Source organism: Peromyscus californicus, unplaced genomic scaffold (genome assembly GCF_007827085.1).
Source record: "Peromyscus californicus insignis strain IS unplaced genomic scaffold, ASM782708v3 Scaffold_3__1_contigs__length_106647218, whole genome shotgun sequence".
Lineage (NCBI taxonomy): Eukaryota > Metazoa > Chordata > Mammalia > Rodentia > Cricetidae > Peromyscus > Peromyscus californicus.
This window is the reverse complement of record NW_026294551.1, coordinates 52,015,178-52,030,810: the sequence shown is the minus strand read 5'-3', so window position 1 is coordinate 52,030,810 and position 15,633 is coordinate 52,015,178. Positions and strand designations below refer to the sequence as shown.

Sequence of the window (15,633 nt, the reverse complement as noted above, 5' to 3'; positions counted from 1 at the left end):
GCTTGACTTCATTGAAACTGGGTCCTCAAGGAAATCAAAAGAGTCTTCCTTTCCATTTCCTCTCCATCACTGTCTCGATCAGAAGCAAGACTACTCCGGGCTCTTTAATAACAACAGAGAGAACACAAGACCAGGGTCTGGTCTAGGGGGGAACCCGGCTGTAAGAGGATGGGGCCGTTGGATAGGAACTCCAGTGGGCTGTGAACAACAGTTAGGGTTAGGAGAGGGAAACAGCCGCCTTGACGCCACCGATGAGGAGAGTCTCGCGTTTGAATTGGTCTTGGGTCCCGAGGCTCGGGCATGGATGGTTTGTTTTCCACTACTCTTCAGACTCCAATGCCATCCTCTGAGGATTGTAAGAGGGGTTCCTCCAGGCTGTAACAGTGCTGTGGGCCAGAGAGCTTAGCCGCCCAGAGGCATAAGTCCCGTCCTGGCCTAAGGGAGTCCAGGGAGACCAAAGCAGCTGTAGATGAGAAAAATTGAAGGGGCGGGGTGGGGTGGGGTGGAAAAACAGGTCTCTCTCCAGATTTCTTAATGGCCAAATCCAGGCGCCCCCCCCCCCTCAAAAGCTCGGGTTCATGACTACTTTATGTTCTTATTCTTAAATTCAGCTATCCAACTTGGCTCCTGGCTTCTGCTGCCTCCCATTCGAGATTATGAATTGACACCACCTTCCACCCTACCCCTACCAAGTTCATCTCCAATCATACCTGATCCCTGGGAGTGACAAAATAATTCTCTTCCTGTGGATAGGTTCCTTTCTCTTCTTCCACGTCAAGGTATTCAGTAGTGCTGAGGAATCCACAGCCCTCTTCAAGTACTGGGAGCTCAGATGTAGCCTCAGAGCTACCCCACTGGGCCTTCTTCAGTCTGTGGAGACATTAGGTTTAGAGGCAAGGTGCCTGGAGGTCAGGCTTCCGGCTTCATTCTTCACGCTTCCCGGGTCTGAAGTACTTCTCACTGAGACTCATAGGGGTTTCCATTTGACCTTCAACTCACCCCAACTTTTTGCTCTCTACAGACAGAAGAATTCTCAGTTCAGGGACCTACCTGTCATGACCCCTAATTTCCCTTAGTTCAATGATATGCTTTTTTGTCATCTTGGGCCATTTCATTCTTCCAGCTAATGTGACTTACCTCCCATCCCTCAGTTGCTTCTTTCCATATTATAGAAACTTTTAAGGGCCAGCAAGATGACTTAGCAGGTAAAGGTATTTGCCACCAAGCCTGATGATCTAAGTCAGGACCCAGATGATGGAAGACGAAAACCAATTCCCATAAATTGTTCTCTGACCTCCACACACATGCTGTGGAATGCAGTATATATGCACATACATAATTAAATGCAAAAATAAAGAAATCATATTTGAATCACACCAGGGGCATGGTTCCTTTCCAAGTACCAATGAATTTTCTCAAAGCTCTCAACTTTCTTTAGTTCAAATTACCCTGCCACCAATCCCTGCTGGGCTCCCAGAGACCAGATGCCATGTCTCCTTACTCATTGATGACTCTCTGTCGCCTCCTCAGGTCCTCCAGATGATAAGTAACAGCTCTGACACGGGCTGGAATGTTTCCAGGCCCCTTTTGCATTCTTTCCAAATGCAGCTTCCTCCTCTTTCTTCTCCAAAGCTTTTCAGGAGGAGGGAGTCCCTCAAGAGGATGCAGGCCAGGCTGGGAGCAACCAGTGGCCCTCTGTGCCAAGAAGGAAGAACAGTTGCTAAATGGGTAGACAGGTGTTGGTTTCAGGGGATTTGGGGCTGAACTAGAGAATCAGGGGTCTTTGAAAGTTGGGGCATGATCTGGAAAACAGGATGCTTGGTTTATGGTAAAAACAGGGTCTGGTTAGTATACTGGCTGGGAAATACCAGAGAGAAAGGGTACTAAGGCTACGAAGGCAGTGGGCACAATTTAACAGAATGTTGAGGAGCAGAGTTTGTTATACCAGTATTGGTGGAATGTGCTGTTCTTCCATCCAGTGGGAGCTAAGAACAAACAGAGGAGCTGGAGTCAGAAAAGACACCCTAATAAATACCATTTCCCTCATAAACTCTCCTGACTTCCTGTTGGAGCTTCAACTTCCATCAAGTAGTGTGAAATGACCTCCACACACACACTTATTGCTGTAAGGATTTATGATCAATAAAAATAGTATAGCTCACCTTCCCACCTCCAGCTTCTGGTTTCTCCTCTACTCACCTAGACCTTTGGCTAAGATTCTCCCAGAAGGTATCTCCATAAGGCTGAGGCATTGGTCTGCTACTCTGGGAAGGCAGGCTACAGGGTGAAGGTCGGCTGACCACCCTGGAACACCTGCTCAAAGAGAACAAAGTAGGCTCAGGTCTCAGAGTTGTTCTGAACCTGTGGGTGCTGACCCCTTTGGGGGTTTCAAACAGCCCTTTCACAGGGGTCCCCTAAGAACATTGGAAAACACAGACATTTACATTATGATTCATAACAATAGCAAAATTAGTTTGAAGTAGAAATGAAAATAATTTTATGGTTGAGGGAGGGGTCACCACAACAAGAGGAACTATATTAAAGGGTCACAGCACTAGGAAGGTTGAGAACCACTGCCTAAGAGCATCTACTCTCCCACTGGATTCAGGAGTGGTTCTTTCCATGGGGTCCTAGCTGTCCACCTGCTCGCAAGTCATGCCTTTTCTTTCATTCTCTCCTTCTCCCTTCCTTCCCTCTCTCCCTCCCATCTCTGTTTTGAGACAGGGTCTCATTATGTAGCTCTGGCTGTCCTGGAATTTGCCATATAAACTAGGCTGGCCCTAAACTTAGAGATCTGCCTGTGTCTGCCTAGGCTTAAAAGCATGAGTCATGAAGGATGGTGGCACTTTAATCTCAGCACTCGGGAGGCAGAGGCAGGTGGATCTCTGTAATGAGGCCAGCCTGGTTTACAAAGTGAGTTCCAGGATAGCCAGGACTGTTACACAGAGAAACTCTGTTTTGGGGTAATGGGGTGAAGCACAAGTCATAATGTTTTCTCTTTCCTTCTTTTAAAGACAGGGTCTCATATATTCTAGGCTGGCCTCAAACTCAATATATTGCATTTAAGATCCTCCTGTTTCACAGGGGTGGAAAGATGGTTCAGTGGTTAAGAGCACATGCTGATCTTGCAGAGGACCTGAGTTCAAATCCCAGAACCAAGGCTAGGTCCAACCCTCTTCTGGCTTCTGCAGGCACCCACATACATATGCAGATACACACATAAATTAAAATAATAAAAGATTAAAGATCTTCTTGCCTTCTCCTTTGAATGCTGGGATCATAGGCATGTACCACTACACCTAGTTTGTTCTTTGTTTTGTTGTTGTTTTTTGAGACAGGGTTTCTCTGTGTAACCTTGGCTGTCCTGGATCTCGCTCTGTAGACCAGGCTGGCCTCAAATTCACAGAGATCCACCTGCCTCTGCTTCCTGAGTGACGGAATTAAAGGCGTGCACCATCACTATCTGGCTTTATACCTAGTGTTTATGCAGTACTAGGAATCAAACCCAGAGTTCCCTGAATGCTAAGAAAGCATCTGTACCAGCTGGGGCTGTGGTGGTGCACACCTTTAATCCCAGCACTTGGGAGGCAGAGGCAGGCAGATCTCTGAGTTCGAGGCCAGCCTGGTCTATAGAATGAGTTCCAGAACAGCCAGGGCCACACAGAGAAACCCTGTCTTGAAAAACAAAACAAAACAAAGAAAAAAGGAAAGAAAGCACTGTACCACCTACACTATATCTAGCTGAGCTAGAGCCACAGCCCTTTGTCCACTTTAGCTAAAGAGGTTAATGACTCTGATTTGATTGGAGACAGGAGCTACGGTGAAGGCTATGGTTGAACCCTCAGGTCTCACTGAATCCCAGCTTCCTCCTCCTCCTCCTCCTCCTCCTCCTCCTCCTCCTCCTCCTCTTCCTCCTCCTCCTCTTCTTCTTTTTCCTTTTTGGTTTTTCAAGACAGTGTCTCACTATGTAGCTCTGGCTGTCCTGGATCTCGCTCTGTAGACCAGGCTGACCTCAAATTCACTGAGATCCACCTGCCTCTGCCTCCTGAGTGCTGGGATTAAAAGGCATGTGCTACTACACTCAGCTTGAATTTCAGCTTTTATATTGCATAGCCAGAGAACATAATATTCAGGAAGCAGAGTTGTTAAAAGGAAGACTTTGATCAGGTTATGGTGGCAAATGCCTTTAATCCTAGCACTTGGGAGGCAGAGGCAAGTGGATCTCTGTGAGTCTGAGGCCAGCCTGGGCTACAGAGTGAGTTCCAGGACAGCCAGGGCTACACAGAGAAACACTGTCTCAAAACACCAAAATAAATTGAAACAACAACAACAACAAAAAACAGAAAAAAAAAAAAAAAAGAAAGGCTTTGGCTACTCAGGTGATTTTGCCAGGCAAGTTTCCTTTAAGTTAGTGAAGATCCAAGAGAGAAGCTTCTTCCCCCTGCTGTGTCTTCTGGGTTGAAGAACCACTGACATCCTTGTATGCAGGAAGGATATACGGAGCTATGTGAGAACAGTGCTCATGACTTCCTTGTCCTCAGATTGAATGATGCCTAATCTTCTGAGTTTTTGTTTGTTTTGAGAGACAGAGTCTCACTATGTAGTTCTGACTGTCCTGCAACTTGCTTATATAGTCCAGGCTGGTGCTGAACTCACAGAGATCTGTCTGCCTCTGTCTCCTGAGTCCTGGGATTAAAGGTGTGAGCCATCATGCCTGGCCCAACCCCCTAGTCTTTAAGTGAAATATCAGGGAGTCTTTCATATTCTTCTCTTCTATCTGTCTGTAGGTGGTCTCATTCAATATCATGACTTTAAACATCTCCAGTGTGCTAATATTCCCAAATCTGTTCAAGCCCGGGTTCCTCCTTAGGCTCCACCCAACATCTGCTCAGCCTTTAACCTGATGAAAGATATACCCCATATGCCTAGCTGCTATGGCCAAAAACATGCTATGCTATATTCCCCCTCATATCCTGTATCTAACTGGCCAGTCCAGTGAGCTGTATATCTGAACAATACCCAAATCTGACCACGGTTTCCATTTCCATTCTCATCATATTGGAGAGATCCATCATCTTTCTCTTCCTGGACTATGGCAAGGGTTTCTCTATTTTACTCTCCCTGTTTCTATTATTATTATTATTATTATTATTATTATTTTATTTTATTTTAATTTTGAAATTTTAGCTAGGCAGTGGTGGCAAATGCCTTTCATCCTAGCAGGCAGGAGGCAGAGGCAGAAAGATCTCTGAGTTTGAAGCCAGCCTGGTCTATAGAGTGAGTTCCAGGACAGCCAGGGCTACACAGAGAAACCTTGTCTCTAAAAAACCAAAAAATGTTTTTTTTTTTCTGAGACAGAGTTTCTCTGTAGTTTTGGTGCCTTTCCTGGAACTCACTCTGTAATCCAGGTTGGCCTCGAACTCACAGAGATCTGTCTGCCTCTGCCTCCTGAGTGCTGGGATTAAAGGCGTACGCCAATGCCACCTGGCAAAAAATGAACTTTTAATTTATTTTTATTTCATACTATAATGTTTTGCCTGTATGTGTGTCTATGTATCATGTGCATGCAGTGCCCACAGAGCCTGGAAGAATGTATCAGATCCTCTGGAACTGAGTTACAGATATCATGTGGGTGTTAGGAACTGAATCTGGGTCCTCTTAATCACTTAGACATCCCACGAGCCCCTGTTCTTTTTATTTTTTAAGGATGTATTTTTTTTATTTTATGTGTATGGATGTTTTGCCTGCATATATGTGTGTGTGTGTGTGTGTGTGTGTGTGTGTGTGTGTGTGTGTATCACATTCATGCAGTGGCCACAGAGACTGGAAGAAGTCTGGCATTGGATCCTCTAGACCTGGAGTTATAGATGGTTTTTAGCTGCCGTGTGTGTGTGTGTGTGTGTGTGTGTGTGTGTGTGTGTGTGTGTACAGGGAATTGAACCCAGATCCAACAAGTGCTTCTATTCTCATTCCCCTCCCCCAATGCTACTACACAGAGCAGGAGAAAGTAATCTTTTTTTCCCCTCTGTTTCTACCTCCTGAGTCCAGTGAGATTAATCTTTTAAAATGGTATCATATTGGCTCAGTGGTTAAGAGCATTTACTGCTCTTTCAGAGAGCTGAGGTTCAGTTCCCAGCACTCACATCAGGCAGCTCACAACTGCCTGTAACTTCCAACTTTTAGGAGATCCAACACCCTCTGGTACATGTGTGTAATCTCAGCACCTGGGAGATGATGACAGGTGGATTGGGAGTTCAAAGTCATCCTTGTCTACATAGTAACCATGAGGCTAGCCTAAACTATATCAGACCCCATTTCAAAAACAAATGAAAGCCGGGCAGTGGTGGCGCACGCCTTTAATCCCAGCACTCGGGAGGCAAAGGCAGGCGGATCTCTGTGAGTTCAAGGCCAGCCTGGTCTCCAAAGAGAGTTCCAGGAAAGGCGCAAAGCTACACAGAGAAACCCTGTCTTGAAAAACCAAACAACAACAACAACAACAAAAAAAAAAACAAATGAACACAGGGGCTGGAGATATGGCTTAAGAGTTAGTGTTTGCTGTTCAACCATGAGAACTGGAGTTCAGATCCCAGCACCCATGTAATAAGCTAAGTGTCCCTCACACACCTGTAACCCTACCTCTGAAGGGGCAGAGATAGGACTGCTGGGGCTTTCGGGCTTCCACTCTGAGAAAATGTGAACTCCAGGTTCAGAGAGAGACCCTGCCTCAAAGGAAGAGATGGTTCTGCTAGAGAGACAGCCCAGCAGTTAAAAGCACTTGTTGCTCTTTCAGAGGACCCAGATTAGGCTCCCAGAACCCACACAGTGCACACACACACATGCTGACAAAAAACACTCATACACATAAAATAAGATAAATGAAACCTTTAAAAAATGTAGAGAAAAAATTGCTAGGCGGTGGTGGTGCATGCCTTTAATCCCAGCACTCGGGAGGCAGAGCCAGGCCTAGTCTACACAGCAAGATCCAGGACAGGCACCAAAACTATACAGAGAAACCCTGTCTTGAAAAAACAACAACAAAAAATTTAGAGAAAAATAGGTAGCGAGTGATGGAGGATACTCCACACCTTCTGGCACCTATGCATGCAACACGGTACACACTTCTGCACATATATGTGTGCATAAACTCACAGAGACATATAAATAAATAAATCTTTAAAAAAATTGAGGGGGATAGATAGGTAAAAAGAATATCCATATAATGAAAATTATTGAATTTCACCGGAGTACATCAGTTCATAATACTCTTTCTCTACTATATTTATTTGAAATTTTCCATAATAAAAAAGGTTGAAGGAAAAAAGTGTGCTTACTTAAAACTTTTTTATCTCCCCCATCTTCAGAATAAAAATACAGAATTTTGTCTATGGCCTACAAGGTTTTCTATGATCTGGCTTTTGCCTAACTCTCTTAACTTTATTTTTCACAATTTCTTCAGTCAACAAGTTTCAATTACATTGGTCTGACCTGTTACTAGAACATTCCAAGTTTATTTCCTTCTTGCCCCCCGCCATCCCCATTCTGCAGACAAGCTCTATCTCATTTCAAATTAACTTCTACACAACAGTTTTCTACAGTGACCCTAACCTTGTATCTCCTCTATTTTCCATTACTTTATATTTATTTATCTTTTTGTGTAGTTCTCAGAACTAGGTGTAATGATGCTTGTTTATACATTCTGTTCTACCACTAGCTCTGTGAGAGGAGGACCCCCTTTCTTTCTAATTTTGAATCCCCAATGTCTATTACAGTGTTCAAAAACTGTTGGGGCTAGAGTGCCGGCTCAGTGGTTAAGGGCACACACACCGCTCTTGCAGAGGACTTGAGTTCATTCTCCAGCACCCACGTCAGTGGGCTTGCAACTCCCTGTCATTCTAGCTCTAGGGTATCCCCAGCCTTCTTCTGGCCTCCATGGACAATTTAAAATAAAACAACAATAGTAAACCATTTATTGAATAAATTAGTGAACCATCAATCCCCAAAACACAGGCACTGAGGTTCCTGTTCTTTCTTACTCCTTTCTGAGAAGAATCCAAGCATGCAATCTTCCCTCCATCCCACCCTTATCCTTCCCACCCAACAAGGAGGACTCACTTGGCAAAAGGGAGGATGCTGTCTCCATCTTCCTGTCCCTGCATGACCGGACTCCGCTGGGTAGCAGGATGGACCTCCGCCTTGGTGTTGGGAGGATAGTGGATAATGAGTCATTCACTCATGTAATGGCTGTAGGGACCAGAGCATCAGCAAGTGGAGAGACTGGAAAGGGCCTGAACACCTCCCAAAAAAGAGAGCTTAGTAACTCTGAGAGAGAGAGACAGTGCTGTACTATTAACTGAACATGTAAAGCTGGAGATAAAAACAACAGGCAAGGTGGACGATGTGAAGGAGAAAATTTTCTGGAGCTAAAAGTATAGAGTAAGCGAAAATTACAGAGGCAAGTTAAGTTAATTGTAGTACAAGATGACGAAGCAGGAGGCCTGACAGGTGGAAACTGGATGGGGCAGAGGCCTTCGACAACAGAACTGGTGACTGCGGACAGAGACGTGGAGGCATTGAGGGTTGGTAAGAAACTGGATACGAAAGGTTAGTGAAACTGTGCAAAAAGTAACAACAAAGGAGGGAGCAGCAACTGAGAGCGTCTACATTAGTGGTTCTCAATCTGTGGGTCACGACCCCCTGGCATCCAACGACCTTTTTCACAGGGGTCACCTAAGACCATCAGAAAACAGATATTTACATTACAATTCATAACAGTAGCAAAATTACAGTTATGAAGTAGCAACAAAATAATTTTATGGTTGGGGGGGGTCACCACAGCGTGAATGGTATTAAAGGGTCGCAGTGTTAGGAAGGTTGAGGACTAGTGCTGGTCTACAGTAAAGTGAACAGAGAAGTCAGTTGCACAGGAACTTTCTCGAGAAATCTGTACCCATACTTGGGTGCATACGGTCCTTTTCCTGGGCTCTTCTTTTCTTCCTTCCAAGATTTACTTTCCAATTTTTTATTTATGTGTATGTGTGTGAGCCTGTATGGGTTTATGTGTCCTATGTGTATGCAGGAGCTGGAGGAGGGCAGAAGAGGTCCTCTGCAAAAGCAACAAGGACTCTTAATCACTGAGCCTCTCCTCAGCCCCCTTCCCTTTCTCTTTCAATGCCTACGGTTAAATCTATGTTAGAACCTTTTTTTTAAAATAAACTCTACTTGTGGGACTGGAGAGACGGCTCAGCTCCTAAGAGAACTTGCTGCTCTTGCAGAGGGCCTGCGTTTGGTTCTCAGCACCCACGTGGTGGCTCACAACCATCTGTCACTTCACCTGACACCCTCTTCTGACCTCTGTGGGCACCAGGCACACACATGGTGCACACCTGTACATGCAAGCTAAACCCACATAAAGATGAAATAATAAAACTGAGACAGCGTTTGGGACAAAGACGATATGGTGAGAGGTGTTTGGGGGTGTAATTATAAAGAAAAAAATTGAAAAACACTAGCTCTAAGGACTGGAGAGATGGCTCAGTGTTTAAGAGTGCTTGCTGCTCTTGCAGAGAACCTGAGTTTGGTTCCCAGCACCCAAGTCAGACAGCTCACAACCACCTGTAACTCTGGCTCTAGATGATCTGATGTCCTCTCCTGACCTCCACAAGCACCCACAGCCTCACTAGACCCTCACGCACAGACTCACATAAGTAATTTAAACGAATTTGTTGTCTTCTTCAAGACAGGGTTTCTCTGTGCAGCCCTGGCTGTCCTCTGCTGGGATTAAAAGTATGTGCCAACACTGCCCAGCTTAAAAATAAAGTCTTTAAAAAAATATACTAGATAGGGACCAAGGAGCTGGTTTGATGGATAAAAGAGCTTGCTGCCCCAGCCTGATGACCTGAGTTGTTCGATCCCTGCATCTGACTTCTACACACATACACACACACACACACACACTCACACACAATGAATACTTAATTTAAAAAAAAATACTACAGGGGCTGGAGAGATGGCTCAGAGGTTAAGAACACTGGCTGTTCTTCCAGAGGTCCTGAGTTCAATTCCCAGCAACCACATAGTGGCTCACAACCATTTGTAATGAGATCTGGTGCCCTCTCCTGGCATGCAGGCGTACATGGAGGCAGAATGTTGTACACATAATAAATAAATAAATCTCTTTAAAAAAAAAATACTACAAAAAAACCAGAAAGATAAAATAAAATACATGAACAAATATTATATAAAAGCCAGAGGTGACAGCACAGATTGTAATCCTAAGCACTCAGGAGGCTCACGAAGGAGCATCATGAGTTTGAGTCTAGACTGGTTTATAACAGCAAGACTTTGTACAAAACAAAACAAATTAAAAAAAGCTAGGGAAGTGGTAGAGATGTGGTTCGGTGGTAGAGCCGCTGGCCTGCATGCCCAGCTCTGGGAACCCTAGCCAATAAACTACTAGGTAAGTGAGGCGCGCATGGAGACCTGCACCACACAGAAAAAGCCAATCAGAATGTGTCGGAAGCAACAGGTGCACTAGACATAGTTTGGCAATCCTGGGATTCTAACATTCAGGAAGTTAACTCAGGATAGAGAATTTAAATCCAGACTGCGGTATGGATTACAAAGAGAGACCCTGCCAGTCACAAACCCCACAAAACCAACAAGGGTAGCTAAACTGAGCTGAGAAAGGTCGAGGAACGTAAAGAACAAAAGGAGTATCTTGAAGTAGTAGATGGGGTAGAGTTGGGCTGAAAGGGCATGTGAGCTCGAAACCGGATGTCCTGAGCTAGAAAGGGGTCTAGAACTAAGGGAGCCATTGGCAATTGCTGAGGGGCATGCGGCCTTCGGATGGCTGGGCCCGAGAGGCTGACCTAGGTCTAAGGGGCTGGACAGATTTAAGGCGGCCGGACAGAACCACTAGTTGACCAAGGGAGACTCGAGACCTCGGCAGCCAGACACAGCCAAGAGGGTAGATGGGCATCTGCAGGGTGGTGCCCTGGCTGAGGAGCCTGGTGGTGGGGTGGTCTTGCCAGGAGGGAAGGACCAGGCCTGAGGGTGTGGCTTGGGCCTGAAGGGGCTGAGGCGACCTTTGGCAGGTCGATGGGGGCCCACAGCCAAACCTCTGGCAATCAGCAGGAGGGCCGTGAGGTAGGGAGCCCATGCTGAGGGACGTGGGCAGACCCCCATGTGGGCCGGGGTCTCCAGCCCTGAGGAGGCCAGCTGCGGCCTAAGAAGACACCTGAGCCTCAGGGGGCTGACGGGGGCTGAGGCGGCGGTCGGAGGAGTCAAACTTGGAAGGCTGTCTGTGGGAAGAGAGCAACCGAGCGGCTGCGCCGGCGACGCCTGCCTCTGGCCCCCATCACCTGAGGCCACTGCGAAGCGAGTTCTGGAACCTCAGGTCGGGCAGGAAGGGGCAGCTCCGCAGTGACCGTGGTGGCCCCACTGGCCCGGCTCGCCTGGCTCGCCCGATGGCCGGGCTGAGAGGACCGCCCCCCCGGGGCGTGGTCTGCCAGCAAGCCCCGCCTCCTAGGAGAGCCTCTGACGGCGGCGACGTGCGCGGCTCCGACCTGAGTCCCCTCCGGGGTCCGCCCCCACCTTTCCCGGCTCCTCGGGAGCGCTGGTTCTTTTCCCACGCCCGGGCGTTCTGCTTTGCACCCCGGGTGTCCGCGGCTCGGTGTCCTGGCCTCCGCCCGGTGGGCCGTACTGTCAAGGGTGCACTGCCCCTTTAAGTAGAGTGGCCCTGCGGGCTCCTTCCCGGGACAGCGCGTGCCCGCCTGCCCCGTCCGCGCGCGCGCGCGCGCCCGCCCGCCCGCCCGTCCGTCCGTCCCCCGCCCCTCGCTCCCGCCCCAGCTCGCGCTGCCCGGGCGGGCGCCGGCCGCTGGCGCCGCTACTGCTGCCGCCCCCGGGGCGCGATCCGCCGCCCGCCGCCCGGGGACCCGGCGAGGGGCGGGGGCAGCCCCCCGAACTGGCCCCGGGTGTGTCCCCCCCCCCCCCGTCTCCAGTCTCAGGCTTCCAGGAAAGTTTGTCCCTTTGCTCTCCGCCCGGGAGTCCTGCCGCGACGAGGTGAGAGCCGGTGGGGGGCAGGGAGGGGACGCCCGCGGAGGAATGCGCTGGGGTGGGGGGTGGGGGGGGGGAGAGCGGGGAGCCAGGGAGCCGGGGTTCGGAGGTCCCGATTGCACGACCCGGTCGGGCGGGCTAGGCGCGAGAGCTCGGATCATGTGCTATTTATCCCGCGGAGGCGCAGAGAGGTGCCAGGCCCCGGACAGCCGTCGGTCGGCTGGACTGGAGGGCCGGGAACTCATGGCCGCCCCGAGCGGACAGGCGGGGGCCTGTTGGAGAACTGCCGGTGGGCAAGGTGCAGGTGACCCGAGACCCCCTTTCGGGTCGGTCGGCCCCACCCCAGCCGCGGCCTCCTCCCCAGTGAGCCCTTAAAGCTGTACCCGCAGACTCTGCACCTACTCCCTTATTCCTTTACCCCACTACGTCCTAGCCTGGCCACCCAATTCCCTGTTTTCTTAGTGTCGGAGGTGTCACATTGCGTGTCCGCCCTGGTGTCCTTCCCTCCCCTAGACAGGGTTTTGGGGGTCAGGGCTATTCTTCCTGAGCCAGCCTCTGATTTCGGCTACTCCCTTCCTGTGGTGGGATAGATCAGCCCCTTGACCCCTCCCCTGCTCTGCCTAGGAAGGCTGGTGAGGTGAGGCCCAACCCAACATGACAGAAGTTGGAGGTCTTTGGGGACTACAGGTGGGATGCGATGCGGCATCCTTGAACCCTTTTCCTGTCTTCACCCTGCTATCCGTAGGCGTGGGCTCCTTAGACTCTCCTCCCAGGGTGTGGGCACCCGGATCACCCACATTCCTAGGCTGCAGCCTGGCACCTTCCCCAGGCTAGTGGACGCCATAGCACTAGTCCCAGGTTGGGTTTGGGACCAATCTGTTCCCTTTTCCTTTTGCTCTTTTTTGAGGACGCCCCCCTCCCCAACAACCCTTGCCTGCAGATCCCCTCTCAAGACACAGGTATTCCGGGTCTCCCTGCCTGGAGTCCTGGGGGTTGATACTATGCATACAGGATGACCCCACCCTCCCCTGCCCATTGTCCTGGATCCTGAAGAGGAAGTACTGGGGGCTGGGCAAGGGGTTTGGGGACCACAAGGCAGGCCCTGTGGATCCTTGTTCCAGGCTATACCTCTAGCCCTTGGACCCTGCCTCGTGGATGAGGCTGGTCAGCTCTGTGTGGGAACTGATCTCTCCCTCTCTCTTGCTGACCCTGGAGAAGAATTATAGATCAGGGTTCTGTGATTGGGGTTTGGGCCCCCTCTTACACCTCTTCTCCGCCTCCAGTTTGTGCTTCCACCCCAGAGCCCGCTCCCTGTCTTGTCAACATCTCTGTCGCCCCTTCCTTTTCTTCTGCTGTTCTCTCTCGTACAGCCCGACCTCAATCTTGTCTTTTGTCTGATGCCTCTCATTTTCTCGGTGTCTAACTTTCTGTCCCCCTCTTCCCTGCCTGCCCCCCTCAGTGTCCGTGCCCATGTGTTCTTCCCCGTGAATCACCCTCTGTCCAGTCTGTGTTTCATTCTCTCGCTCCCTCTCCTCCAACTGAACGCTCAGTACGCTGGTGAGTGACTGGGAATAAAAATACCACTGCCTCTGCCCTTGGATTCACATTGCCTTGAGCCACTCCAGAGGGGCGCCTGTCCTGATTTTCCTAGCATCTCCCTATCCCTTGCTCTCTAAACACAGAACCCCAGACAGACCTTTGGAGCTTCAGGCGCCTCCTGACTTCTCTTCCCCCACAATCTGGGTTTCCCTTACAGCCCTGCTGGTGTGGCCAGGCCCCAAGTGTAGGATGGGGCTTCCCATACGAGGGCCGGTGGCAGCCAGAACTGATACAGCCCCCCTGATCTGGGGCCGGGACACCAGGTAACTCTGGGGTGATGGCCCAAGCTCCTACAAACTGGGATCTGGTTGGGGAGAGAAGCAGGAATATTTCGGGAGTGACGTTGGGGAGGAAGGCCAGAAGAGCAGGAACTGAGTCCTTGAGGGGATGGGTAGCTAGCTAGCTGGGATAGAGTGTGTCCACACGGACTCAAGAAGCAGGGAGGCGATGTCTTGAGTTCTCCCCATGGCTCTGACCATCCCTTTTTTTCTGTCCAGCTGAGGAGGGCAGGAGTTTCTGAAGCTATGGCTGGTGCCTCGGTGAAAGTGGCCGTAAGGGTTCGGCCCTTCAATGCCCGTGAGACCGGCCAGGATGCCAAGTGTGTGGTCAGCATGCAGGGCAACACCACCTGTGAGTGACTCCAGAGGCCCGCTGGGCTGTCCCGGGAGGAAGGCCATGCTGGGCATAGAGCATGTGCTAGCTGCAAGGGAGGGAGGGGGGGGCAGACTGGCCTTTCCATGTTCCTGTCCCTGGGAGGGGGAATGCTGGCCAGCAGCCCTCCATTGCCCAATCCAGGGAGGCAGCTCAGTGGAGGCGGGTCCTGTGAAGCCAAAATTAGCTTTGGTGGCTGGAGGGGGTGGGGATCATTAAAGGGGAGTGATGAGTTAAGATAGAGATGGGGAGTGGGATCCTGGATCCTCGGGGCTTATGGGAAAAGTGGGCAGAGGTTGAGCGTACCTGACCTTGGCTTTCCTCTCTTTGTTTTCTCAGCCATCATCAATCCCAAACAGAGCAAGGATGCCCCCAAAAGCTTCACCTTCGACTATTCTTATTGGTCACATACTTCGGTGAGGCTGTTGGGGCTAGAGGAAGAAGCTAGCCATAGGAGACGCAGGGTGGGGGCGGGGGTGGGGGTGGGATTTGGGTCCTGAGAAGAGGGCCTGTTGTTGGGAAATAAGGATATCCAGGGGACTGGATTGGGACAAGTACCTCTGGGTGGAATGCAACTCTTGGGTTGTGTTTCGAACCTACAGGGAGAAAGTAGACTCCGTCCAGATAATTAGGACCAGCAGGGGGCTGGATAAGAACCTCAGGGATGATAAGAATGATGTAGTAGGGGTGAGGGGCCCCCAGGACATTTGGGGCGGTCACTGAGAGGTCAGGATGCTTAGGCCATAGACCCAAAGAACAACCTCATCCAGGGCTCCTGTCTCCCTCTGCCTCCATTTCACCTAGGTGGAGGACCCGCAGTTTGCGTCTCAACAGCAGGTGTATCGGGACATTGGGGAAGAGATGTTGCTGCACGCCTTCGAAGGCTACAATGTGTGCATCTTTGCCTATGGGCAGACGGGGGCTGGGAAGTCTTACACCATGATGGGGCGGCAGGAACCGGGGCAGCAGGGCATTGTGCCTCAGGTACGTGCTGGGACCTGACTGGGCAGCCAGGGGAGGAACATCTTCAGTTGCCACAGGGGAAGAAGGACAGGGTTTAAAAGGCTTATAAGCCAAGACCTGTCTCTCTGGAGCTGTTTGTGATTGGAGATGTGATGGAGTATAAGGCTTGGCTGTATCCGAAGGCCCAGGGCTCTTTTGCGCCCACCAGGACAGCAAGGCTCCATGAGAAGAGCCCAGGCATTAATGTTAGAGGAGCCATGGTTTTACAGCTCACTACTCTTTTATTTTGTCTTGTAACTGGTTTTTAGTGCATTTCCCACATGGATTTCAGCACTTGACGGTGTTAACCGTAGTTGTGAATAACTA

General features: G+C 49.9%; 2 protein-coding genes across 4 annotated transcripts in view; one reads left to right on the top strand and one right to left on the bottom strand.

The window, feature by feature from the left end:
* Positions 1–81: 81 nt before the first annotated feature.
* Positions 82–11,803, bottom strand: Inca1 (inhibitor of CDK, cyclin A1 interacting protein 1). 3 transcript variants are annotated; one of them, XM_052756457.1, is made up of 7 exons: positions 11,593–11,803; positions 8,113–8,192; positions 2,200–2,313; positions 1,946–1,985; positions 1,502–1,695; positions 711–870; positions 82–463 (listed from the first exon to the last, which is right to left on the bottom strand). In XM_052756457.1, the coding sequence occupies exons 2-7, from the start codon at positions 8,154–8,156 to the stop codon at positions 320–322; spliced, it is 696 nt and encodes a 231-aa protein (XP_052612417.1). In that variant the 5' UTR covers positions 8,157–8,192; positions 11,593–11,803; the 3' UTR covers positions 82–319. The 3 variants fall into 3 exon arrangements, with proteins under 3 accessions (XP_052612417.1, XP_052612416.1, XP_052612415.1); XM_052756456.1 differs by lacking the exon at positions 11,593–11,803 and adding an exon at positions 11,361–11,577 and having other exon boundaries at positions 8,113–8,241; XM_052756455.1 differs by lacking the exon at positions 11,593–11,803 and adding an exon at positions 11,361–11,577.
* A 68-nt stretch (positions 11,804–11,871) lies between these two features.
* Kif1c (kinesin family member 1C) overlaps positions 11,872–15,633 on the top strand; it is a 29,447-nt gene continuing 25,685 nt past the window's right edge. Inside the window, exons 1-5 of the mRNA XM_052756935.1 lie at positions 11,872–12,060; positions 13,811–13,916; positions 14,151–14,283; positions 14,644–14,720; positions 15,109–15,288. Of these exons, the coding sequence (XP_052612895.1) occupies positions 14,178–14,283; positions 14,644–14,720; positions 15,109–15,288 (363 nt within the window). The 5' untranslated portion in view covers positions 11,872–12,060; positions 13,811–13,916; positions 14,151–14,177. The remainder of the gene's footprint in view (positions 12,061–13,810; positions 13,917–14,150; positions 14,284–14,643; positions 14,721–15,108; positions 15,289–15,633) is intronic.

Bases quoted from the DNA above. Each gene is read 5' to 3' on its own strand.
- Inca1 (XM_052756457.1), bottom strand. From the start codon at position 8,156: ATGCAGGGACAGGAAGATGGAGACAGCATCCTCCCTTTTGCCAA. The intron at 2,314-8,112 runs GTGAGTCCTCCT...CTCTTTGAGCAG, and splicing joins AGCATCCTCCCTTTTGCCAA to GTGTTCCAGGGTGGTCAGCC. The intron at 1,696-1,945 runs GTATAACAAACT...TTCTTGGCACAG, and splicing joins AGCACATTCCACCAATACTG to AGGGCCACTGGTTGCTCCCA.